A 12064-nucleotide genomic window follows, 5' to 3' on the forward strand; every position below is an offset into this window, starting at 1 on the left:
TAGCTCAGTTTAATTGGTGATATTAATATCTGGAAGTACAGGACTGAATGGTAGATGAGGCAGTTTGTGTAAACTGTGTTGTGAATTTCTCAAGGTCCTACTTACCCAGCCCCACTACAGACTGTTCTAATTGTATGTTATGACTTTGACTTGATAATAATGCATTTTCTCACAGACGCTTTGGGCTAATAAAGGTCAAGCAGGTCTTCTGTTTTTTTTTTCCTTATTCTGTGGTGCAACTAAAGTACTTGCATAATTCAAATATTCAAGTGATCGACGCTGGGTGCTGATTCATTCCTCCATGAAACAGGCTGGAGGGGGTATAAGGCTCTGCTATAAACTTTGTAAAACAAATAGGCAGTCATGAAAACTTGTGCAACTTGTTCTATATGCAACTGTAAGAACGTGGCCTGTCTTTCTGCACCGATACCTCACTTGTTATGGTGCTTCAGAACCAGATGTCATTCACATTGACAGAACAGCTTAGTAGAATCATCAAAAACTGGTTTTGCAGCAGCTTGGTTGAGCAGATTTCCAAGCTGCAAAACCAAATAATCAGATTGCTAAAGTTGTTAAGGAAAACATCTATGAAAAGACTTTTACCAACCAATGTTTTAAAAGAAATGACCCCTTTTTTGTCTGTATCAAGCTTTATTAACATGTCAGTTTTATTGTGCCGCCTGAGAACATTTTGGATCTTTACTTTTACTTCTGTAGTTGCCTTCTAAAAGTTTACCATAGTGAAAGCATAGCAAAGTGTAATAAAGCACAGCGAAAGCATGGTAAAGCACAGGCAAGCACTGTAAAGAAGCCAGAGGTATAGTTAAGCATATTAATAAACATGGCAAACCAGGGTAAAGTATGGGAAACGCACAGTATAACCATGGGAAAAGCATGGGAAAACTGTAAAAAAAAATGTGCAAAAATACCATGGTAAATGTTTAGAAGGGTTAATGCAGTTGAGGTACCTGCATTATGCATCAAACGTATCTGATTATTATAAATTTTTATATTAATTTAGGATATGCAAATATTTCAAAAACGGTATAGATAAACTGCTGCATCCTGTTACATTTCCTGTAGGTGACTGCAGCCAGTCCATAGCAGCGAGTTTGAACTGCAAAACATTTAGCAATCGGCAACCAGGATGCAGGAGTTTATCGTTTCATAGTTTTGCATTCACCAAGACATGTTGCATCCCAAATTAAAGTATAAAAAAGCAAACCTAACAAAACTCTTCTACAAGCAAGAGTAACGCTAACAAGAGATGACTGGGGGGTGCTGTGTCCTCCTAACCTGGTGACATTAAGGGTCTGATTCTCAAAAGGGGCAAAATAAGAACTAGGCCGCAAAGTGATTTCTAAAACTTGATTTGGGTCACTAAACATATGGCTTTCAAAGGGTTAATATTAAATGTGTCCTGTATCCACCTGTTGAACCATTAAAAATATAAATAACTTGATTTAGTTACATAAATAAAACATTATTTATTAAAAATAATTGTGCGACCTAGTTCTTATTTTGCCCCTTTTGAAAATCAGGGCCTAAATATGCCTTACTCTTGTTGATAAGATATATCCACACTCTCATCGTCAGCCCTTAGACTATGCTCCTGGGTAACCTACTTCTCTGCCAGGACATACCTCGTTACTAATTTGAAAGTATGATAAACTTTGAATTCATTGATCTGTTTCCTTGTTGTGTATACTGCACACACAGTATCAAATCCAGAAGTTAGCACATACAGTATAAGGGCATACGGCTTTCAATTTGTTTATCGGTTTTCCATGAAACATCTTTGTAATTAATTGACCGAAAAGCCAGAAGCTAAACGATATAAAAAATAAAATAGAAAATGCATTAAACTCTGAAGAATAGAATGTGGAAACATGAGTGTTTTAATTCTACCAAGTGTCTGATCTCCTGATGACATTTGCCTATTGTCCCTAATGCGTGTGAGAAATACCATGCAGAACAAAAGGGTTGCATAGGGGATAAGTTAATGGTTACACGTGATGAGGGTTCTATTTTAGACACAGGGGTGCTTTACACTTCTGAGGATGTGATGTCAGCAACATAAATCTAAACAAAGTGGACCTTAACAACAAATGTTTCAGTTATCACATCCTGGTGAACTTTTTTAAAACTCAGCCTAAAGCACCCCTGTGGTTTCAGTAGAACTCAGAATAGTGTCTCCAATCTCCAATCTTAAGGGTGCGGCAGCTCCTGTCCTCTAGCCAATCCGCTGTAAAACGTCTTTCCTGCTGCTTGCTGTCTTTTTGTACTCTCACAGAATAATTAAACATTACCCTGGAAATAAATTCTGGTAAACTTTCAAAAGGCTAGTTGTTTAAAATCGAATCTTAAATTGTTTATAAATAACCGTATCACCAAACAACCGCATTTGCTGGGCACTCATCCAAATCCCTTTAGGTGCCTTTCTGTACACTGCAAATCTCCTTAAGCCTGCAGAGGGACAACTGTGCAACTCCACAGACATCCCCCAGCCTGCAATGCATATTGCTTTGCTTAGTGATAGGCGGACAGACGTATGATTAACGTCACTTAGAATAACCTAACATTTGAACCACCTTTGGAACCGAAGTATCCCAGAATTTTAACGCCTCTGCACCACCAGTCTGCTCGGACAAATGTCAGATAAACGAGTCTTGCTGCTGCAGCAAGACGTTCATGTCATGAAACAGAGCTTTGCACTCACAACCGTCCTATGAATGATATATGTTACACCTGGAAAACCCGAGCTGTGTGCAAAAGAAACACCGATTTAACACATTTCCTGCGGCGTTGTCTGCGACTTCGGTAAAGTAATTTCTTGTTAAAACTTGTCTGAAGAGAGAGAGAGGAACACAAATCATTAAAAAAAAAAATCTACTAGACTCCGCCTTCTTCTCTGGATTTATGGCAGTAGTTAAAGTCAAAGGAAACTAATCTGTACTGTACAGTAGTACATCGAGTCGTGTTTCACAGCTCTTCAAACCAGTCTGAAAGATATGTTGTGAACATACCACAGCCTGTGCCCGTAACGGTTTTCAGAATAAAAAAAAGCAAAATTTGGGATTAGCGGTGAAACGATGTCCAGTTTGAAGAGGCAAAGTTCCTGGCAGGAAGACATAGCAAAAAACTTTTCCAGACTGTTTTCGAGAACCAAATCAGAGGATGATGGAAAACTGGTGGGCAAAACGGCAGAGATTATTAACAGGTAAGCAAGGGTGCCAGCTGCAAAATATGTTCTGTTCACTTTATAAAACTTTTCTGAAATCCTCTTATGTTGTGTTACATTACAGTGAATACAACTGAGGTAATCATTGCCTAGGATTGTGTCACAGCCGGTAGGGCGGACTGCAGTGAGTAGCTGTATATTTTGCATACAGTAAATCAGAGCAAACGCTTTTTTAAATTAACATTTTAATATAGTATCGTGCAGTACATACGAATACATTAACTGAAAGATTAAAGCCTAATATGTACTGTAAACTATGTTAATAGTGTTGTTCTGTAGGACTTGGTGTGGTTGTGTGTTATGCTTATTTAATATGTGTGTAGTATTGTACCGATACACGTTACTGCGAAACCCTAGTCTTCTAGTTTATATGATAAACTATACCGCTACGAACTAAGGTATAAATAATAATAATAATAATAATAATAACCGCATGCTTAGTATTCCAGTATTTGCTGAAGGGTGCTCTGTATTGTACGTCGATTTGTGGAGTGTATATTCTTAGATATTCAGGGAGACACAGTCCAAATGTTTGAAACATGCATTGAGACCGGAAGACACATGGCAAGACAGCTGAAAAAGCATTGGTTCCTGTTGCATGGAGAGCGAGAGGGCATTGTTCTGTTTTGGGCAAATGTGACTATCCATGAGCAAGGAATCAAATCAGTTACACATTCTTACTTGAGGGGGAAAACAGTCTGGATTCAATTAATTTAAATGAACCGACTGAAAAAGAATACAGCATGTTGTTGGTACTGCTGTGTGCCCCCCAATTAGACTCGCTTTCTTATCGAGAACAGACGTTGTTGACAGTACATTTTGTTTACATTCCCATAGATGTTTAGCTTTGTGTCCCACAGACTTCCTATCAGTGTGAAACCAGCTTGCCAGTACCATCCTGTCACTGTTAGACAAAACACTAGCACTTGCTACAGCATGCAACAGTAGGAGGTTATACGTGACTCCTTCAACCTCTGTTATATCTCTGCAAAACAGAACAGACATAAGAACATAAGAAAGTTTACAAACAAGAGAAGGCCATTTGGCCCCCCCCATATTGCTCATTTGGTTGTTAGTAGCTTGTTGATCCCAGAATCTCATCAAGCAGCTTCTTGAAGGATCCCAGGGTGTCAGCTTCAACAACAATTCTGGGGAGTTGGTTCCAGACTCCCACAATTCTCTGTGTAAAAAAGTGCCTCCTATTTTCTGTTTTGAATGCCCTTTTATCTAATCTCCATTTGTGATCCCTGGTCCTTGTTTCTTTTTTAAGGTCAAAAAAGTCCCTTGGGTTGACATTGTTAATACGTTTTAGAATTTTGAATCCTTGAATCAGATCGCCGCGTAGTCTTCATTGTTCAAGACTGAATAGATTCAATTATTTTAGCATGTTTGCATATGACATGCCTTTTAAACCCGGGATAATTCTGGTCGCTCTTCTTTGCACTCTTTTAGAGCAGCAATATCCTTTTTGTAGCGAGGTGACCAGAACTGAACACAATATTCTAGTTGAGGTTTTACTAATGCATTGTAAAGTTTTAACATTACTTCCCTAGTTAATATTAAATGACACAACGCTAACACCTTGTTAGGTGTTATATGTGATAAGTGTAGCTGTCAGAGTGTTAGTCACAGATCTTGCAACACCTGGAATATTCCCATCTGTCATTTTGCTCGTCCTACAGTACCTGTCGGTCTATGTGGACCATTGGAGTGAAACCAGGCATTATGGTGTGCCTTCCCTTGTATGCATTTTGCCAAACGTGAAAAAATCTGAACAAACTTTGTTTTTTTGCAGTTCGGAGAACAAAGAAAATGAGATAATCAGCCCCAGTGAGACCAAAGAAGAACCCCTTTCCGAGGAGTTGCAGGCTGATTTATCACAGGTACATCGCAGGATTGTTTACTGTACAGATTCCTAGCAGTCTTTACCCTAGAGTAGGTGCCCTCAGGGGACTTGGCACACTGCATGCAGAGTTTCTTTAGAACTCTGTGAACAGACTTCCTTATTCCATTCAAGTCATGTGACAATTTAGCCTTTCCCACACACTCACCCTCTCTCTATATGTAGACACATGGGGCCGTATTTTCAAAGCTTTTTCTCCAGTCTTCAATGAACTCCTATTTTCTGAAAGGAGAAGAAGTAATGTTAGGGTTATAAAAATGAGAAGCTAATACCTTCTGGGTGCTTAAGAGAGCTTGGAGTATATTTCTTGGTTCTAGTTTTGTAAAACTAACAGGCGTTTTACCACTTTTAAAAAAATGAGAATTAAAGAGTGGAGTAAATGCTTGGAAAATGTGGTCCATGGTTTCAGTGGAATGAGCTACTCTGTCCGGTGCTCAGCAGTTAGAATTCCCCAGTCAAGCTGAAAGCCAGCTAAAGGCAGATATAGAGAGCAATGATAATAATAGCTCAGTACTGCAGCATCAGAACACAGAGCCACTCTCAATAATTGCAGGCATCATAAAAAGGCAAGGTGGAACAATTACATAACATGACAAAAGCTCTTCATAAACGCAAAGTAGTAAGAAAGGGGGTATTAAAGCATTGGTTAGCTCTGATACTGTCAGATGTTGCCGCACGCATAAAGAAAACGTACTTCCGTCACAATACCGTACATTTTTTGCTGTAGGGAAAAATAAGTGAGATTAAAAAAAAAAAGGCGAAACACAAACCTTTTCATGTTTAAGGACATGCAAGAAACAAATATGAGCCGAGTCATTCCCTACCATTTGTTTGAGTAGTTTCACGACTTTGTTATGAAGTCTGTTCTCAATAGAATGTAAACTGAAAGCAACCAGGGACATGGCAGAGCTGGTAACGTATTCCTATATGATAAGAACTCGTCAATATCACCCAGTGAGGTGTAATAAAAAACAAACGCTTAATCTAATCACATAGTTGAATCAATAAAGCAGCATAGTTTGCACTTGGTGAACTGACAAAGAAAATTGCTTTGTAGTTTTGCAGTTGATGTAATTACCCAGTTATCCCATTAAGCAGTTTCCACTGTATTTATGAATTTGAAAGTTTCAGACTGGCTAACTGATGGACAGATAATGTTTACCTTTATGTGATACATGTTCCCTCAACCTGTTGTTGCCCTGTGTATTTCTTGTTGCTGTCCGGACGCCACAAACAGGTTATGACAATTATACCAGGTTTCTATTTGTTAGGTCAATGCAGCAGTTCCATATATAGCCATATAGTTTAGTACAATAAGCCATCACATGCAGAGGCTCTCTCTGTGCTGCGAAGTTCTGGCCTGAAGCCACAGGTTTTCCACTAAACAGGCAATAAATAGATTTCTGGTAATCACCGCACTGCACTCGACTGCACACTTCCCAGTTCATACTCCCCTGATCCCCCTGCTCGGTTCTGTGTGCCTCGTACTTTCCCTGCTACAGCAAACTCAATATTGGGAACAGCGCTGAGTGTACTCAGAGGTGTGGATGTATTCATTAACATTAACAACAAAAGCAGGCAACTTAATTTTGGTCTTCGACCATTTTGTTGTGATTACGGTCTCCATTTATGATTTTGGTTTAGTTTTGGTGATATGTTTTTAGTGGTGTGACAGAGCAGCCCACGAACACACAGGAAAAACAGGAAACACAGGAACAAGGGAATGAAGCCAAGTGCTTATTGGTTGCAGACACAAAATAATATAATTGTTACCGCTTCCCCCGATACAGATTCTCTAACAGCTGTCAGAACTTGAACAGCTTTCTTCACAAACTGACCCTGCAGCCTTCCAACCCAGAATAAGTCCCCCAGTCCGATTACGTGACTGACCAGTCCTTTAATTTGTCAGCTGGTGGTAAGTTTACCAATCACCACTAATTGGCGTGTGCATGAGGATTTACTTAATCCTTGAGTATACAGGCTGCTGTGCGTACGTGCCCACGAGACTGGCCGCTTTAAATACACACACTTTAGTCAACAGTTACAACAATAATCAATTATTTCTCCGCACATGATCATGGGGCGCAGGCTTTTATTTCAGAGAGAGGAGGAGTGGGCAGCCCAGCACAGGCTTCCCCTAACCCATGCTGCCCACAGAGCAGACTTCACTGCAACCTGCAAGCCTGTGCCACTGTAATGTGTGATGGGACCACTCACCTTGTCACATAGACACACTCATTTAGAGCTATATGGAGTGAACATGCCAGTAAAATACATCCCAGTCCTTTGAATTCACCAGCACCCTTAATGCTTTATAAGTAGTTTATAAACCACAGAGTGATACCAGAATGTGCATGTGCACCTTTGTGTAACTTCACAGGTGTGTGCATGTATGCCGTGTACAGATTCACGTGGCCCTTTAACTGGTTATTTGTGTGCATGTTGATGCGCACATGTTTCCACTCGTGTGTGAGTGTGTGTATTGGGGTTTGCAGTATAGCCGAAAGCACTTCAGTCCTTCAGTCCAGACTGCCTAACTAGGTTTACTGAGAGAGCTCTTTTGAAATCCCCAGTGGAGGAGAGCACAAGCAAACACTGGCACACATGAAAGCACGGTATTGTATAAATGCACCGTATTCTGTATAAATGATTGAAACGTGGAGGAAGGGAATCTGTTTAGCTCTGAAGCCAACCCTGTATTCATTGTTGTTCAGAGACATCTGTGAGCTTCACACTTCTATGTTTTGGAATCTTTTTTTTAAGCATAAGCAAGCATCGAAAGCCTTTTTTCAAAAAATTATTATATCCAACATCTTGCAAAGGAAGGAAAGCTTTCAAAAGCGTTTCTAGTTTGTTACAGGAAGTGTCATGGAAGTTGCGCTACCCAGACTACTTCTTGTCAGTCTGCCTGCTCTGTATTTTGTACCCTTTACATTTCTCTGGGTTTTTAAATAGATTTAATTGGTTATGTATAAACCAGTGGCGAGTCCTGCACGAACAGTCTGGAATTGTGTGTCGTGTCTGAAAGCGTGTAAAAAAACGAAATAGGTCAACAGAAAAGCACTTGAATATTAAAGGTTTTATTTGTGTTGGTTAAAAGAAAACTGAATTAACAAACAGAAGAGTCTTGCATTATCAGTTATATTGTCATTGGTTGATTAGTTCTGAAGGAATGTTGCAAGTCTTGAAGAATTTGTACTGTGTACTGTGAGAGCTTGTTTATGAACCTCCCATGGATTCATCAGATGGTCATGCATTATTTGGCTTCAATTCACATGCAGTTAATGAAACTGATTCCAAAATGTAACCACACTGTTAGAGATTGCATTGAAAACATACATGAACCTGTCCACACAACAGCATCTAGCATACAGTTGCTTGAATAAAAAGAGTCAATGAAATCTATATAGAGCAGCCGATTGCTCTTGTAAATGTCAGTGGTGACATGCTGTGCTGTGCAGCCGGAGCCCTTTGAAATGTTGCCAAACAAAAAGCATCCTCTTCAAACATCACCTGGTGTTAAAGTTCGCTGGGGGAAAAAAAACCAACAACAAAGTGTTTCTGTGCCCCGTGCAGTCAAAGCAGTGTAGAATATCAGACTCTTGAAAGAGGAAGTAACGAGAGAGTCCATTGGGAGGTAGGCTTTGGTTTACAGTAAGGGCCGTGGGTGTCAGCATATAATGTGGGCAGGTTTGTAAAGCTGTGGCTGGGAGCAGCTGTTAATACATTAGTATGACCCATGTGGTGGTGAACATTTCAAATATATCTTAACCGTATCAAAGATATGCATGTCAAGATCGATGTTAGACTTTGTTTTTGTACAATAGTACGCAGACATATTCAATAGTTATTCAATGGGGTGGATTTCCAAAGCCTTTAACTGCAAAATAAAATAAATAAATAATAATAATTCAAAAAAGTTAGTTAGAAACCTAGAAATAAATACTTCAGATATTGAAGTACAGTTAAGTACATTTGTTTACTATAAAGGGGCATTTATAAATTGAGTAATTTACACTTTAGAATAAAAAGCTTTGAAAATTAACCTAAAGGCTTTCCCATATATTCTATATTTAAAGGAAGAAATAAGTGAATAACTTTAGTTCAAGAGGAAAGACTGCCCCACATTCAACTAACCAATCAGGAGATTAGAAATACACCAGAAAAGTACCCCTCGTCATGTGCAACTGATTCCCATCCTTCCACCTCCCCCAATCGCCACCGCCTCGGTGAGCCCTCAAACTAAGCGGGTTAGAGGCCAAATGACTCATCTGTATCATACCATAATCATCAATACAAAACATCACTGTTCTCAAATTCTGTGTTTTGGGGGTTTGTCCTGAACTACTGAAACAAGTTACTTGCAGGAAGAGGCAGTTCAATTATTGTTCTTTCTAACTGTAATATTGCTATTGTTATACATAAAGCTGTTTTGTTCCTCTGTAACAACAGTGCCTTTGCATTTACATGGTCAAGAACCCTTTTCTCAGTGTGGTGTCAGGGTCAGGGCTTTGTTTGTAGAAGTGCAGGACTAGCTGAGGGGTGTACAGGGGGATGCAAGGGTTAGATTCCAACACACAAACAGAAAACCTTATCATCTTGCATTCCCAATGCTCCTAACCTCTGTGATTTGGTACAGCGTATCTCCCAGGACAGGAGATGTTGCATCTCAGTGGATCAGCCCACTATAAATACCTTAAAGGATGTGCATACAGGCTCTGCTTAGAAGCTTCTTGCTTGTGCAGGAGAGAAAGGGTTAACGCTGGTGGAGGCAGCATTGGGGGTGGGGGAATAAAACAGCTGTCAGCTTTCCAGGCAGATTTGCATTTGAGTGCCGGCACTGTGTGTTTGCTTCTGGTGCAGACAAGCCTCGGGAAACTGTGGAGCTCTACGGAGCGCTGTCGCGTTGTGTGGCGAGAAAGTTAACAGACCGCTGATTATTTTTTTTTTCTTTTCATACTCTTTCTAAGGGTTTCCAAGGCACGGATATAAAGAACACATCCCCAAAGGATGAAGTCAGGTTCCAATCAGAGGATCCAGCCAGCCTGCCTCTCCCCGCCTCTGCTGCTGCTGCTGCTCCTCCTGTAACCAAACAGGCTGGGGATGCGCCGCCTTTAGATGTGTTTTTCAAAAAGCTCAGCAGCCTGTTTAATTTGTCATCAAAGTCTGATTCAGAGGATCCCAAGAGCTCTGCTCAGCAGGGGGCTGGCGTGACACAAGATGCCGATCAGAACCTGAAAGGGATGCCATCAGAAGGACAGCAGAATGGAACACTGAGGGACCCCAGTGAGAAGCTGGGAGCAGCAGAGAGCCAGTCCCAGCCGAAGTCAGAGAGGCAAAGAGTGGAGAAAGCACAGGACCATCTGGGAACTGACAAAGAGGCAGCATCTCAGCAAAGCCCAGTCCAGCTTCCACCTGGATTGCATGAACCAAACAAACAGAACGGGTGGACTTCAGACTCACTGTAAGTTCAAAGTAGAATTCCATTTTTTTGTCTAAGGGACTTGTTTTGTAGGTCTTGCTTTACTGTCAGTCACAAATAAGAACACAGTCAGAGGCTTTTAAATTCTAACTTTTCATGTCCAGATATCCTATAAGTACATTTACTGAGCTCTACGTCTTTATTGCTGTACTTGTGTCTGGCTTTCTCTTTGTGCAGTTCCACATCAGATAAATCACAGCTGTTTGGGCACAAATAATGAATATTAACTGTAAGGTTAATCAGTCCTCATTAAATTCATTGTTTTTGATAAAAAGTTTATTCATCCAAGGTAAACGGGTTTAATGACCAGAACAGCAGCAAATAAAATATTGTCACCCTGCTGGTGATTGATTGACATTACTAACTGCATTTAAAATACAATGGAAATGTAAACAGACACCATTAACTTTGCCTATGACCTCGAACAGAGCATGTTCTAGCAATACGCTACATCTTTGCAAAGAAAAAAAAAAAAGTTGACAGGATGCTAACTTTGTCTTCAGTCAGTTCTACCTTTAATACCAGAAGGGTACATTTAATAACTGTAGCATTTCAAACTGTTTGCCTGTCAAGACCTCAAAAGAAATTCCATATGGATTTGTATGCAGAATAATATATATATATATATATTATTACTGATATTATTCTTCATACAAATCCAATGTAAGAAACTCAATGCCCCCTCTCCTTCACTGCTGTTTCACAATGTATTGGGTTATTGTTATTTGATACAAAAGAGGCCACTGTCGATGTTCCATCACAAGTCACACACCAAACAGAAGGCTGTGAGCTCAGATGCTGTTTAAGGCTTCTCTTCATTCCACATTACTTCCAGCAGAACACAGACGTGGATGGATTGATTCTTTGATTGATTGGTTGATATGTTTTATACATGCACATCGTTGTTAACAGTGTCAGGTACAGGCTTGACAATGACTTTGAATTTTAGGAATGCCAACCATAAAAGATTAGCTAATATATATAATATGTTTGGCCACTGCAGACAAAACCAAAAATCAAAGTGTCTATCACAGAACTATCTGAAAGTTGGAATGATAGGCAAGGTTGATCAATGAATACCCTATATTATGAATAGGGCGTCTGTTTTTTGGTTTTTAGTAATTGTATTTTTCAGAGCTTATTTTGTAATCAACACTGATAGTAAGAAGTAAGAGAAGCTTGTCAAATGGGAAGCAGGCTGTTGCAAGGAAATAGGCTGAACAATCATCCTATTTATAGCAGAGAGAGAGAGAGAGAGAGAGAGACATATGCTAAGTTACTTTTAACTGTTTGGAATGCATTACAAAAAACTGTTATTATTAAAGTAAAACACCCACAGTTCCTAAAATTAATCCAAATAACCTTTGTCCGCTGGTCTGTATCAACTCAGTCAGATTTTCAGAAAATGTGTTTAATTCAGGCACAGATAAAGACAACT

General features: G+C 39.7%; 1 protein-coding gene across 1 annotated transcript in view; it reads left to right on the forward strand.

Moving 5' to 3' along the window:
- The first annotated feature begins 2431 nt into the window (after nt 1-2431).
- The window catches only part of LOC117407513 (uncharacterized), a 35648-nt gene continuing 26015 nt past the window's right edge, over nt 2432-12064 (forward strand). The window contains exons 1-3 of the mRNA XM_034923522.2: nt 2432-3220; nt 5037-5124; nt 10115-10608. Coding sequence (XP_034779413.2) covers nt 3093-3220; nt 5037-5124; nt 10115-10608 — 710 coding nt within the window. The 5' untranslated portion in view covers nt 2432-3092. The remainder of the gene's footprint in view (nt 3221-5036; nt 5125-10114; nt 10609-12064) is intronic.

This window comes from Acipenser ruthenus, chromosome 9 (assembly GCF_902713425.1).
Source record: "Acipenser ruthenus chromosome 9, fAciRut3.2 maternal haplotype, whole genome shotgun sequence".
In the NCBI taxonomy this organism is placed as follows: domain Eukaryota; kingdom Metazoa; phylum Chordata; class Actinopteri; order Acipenseriformes; family Acipenseridae; genus Acipenser; species Acipenser ruthenus.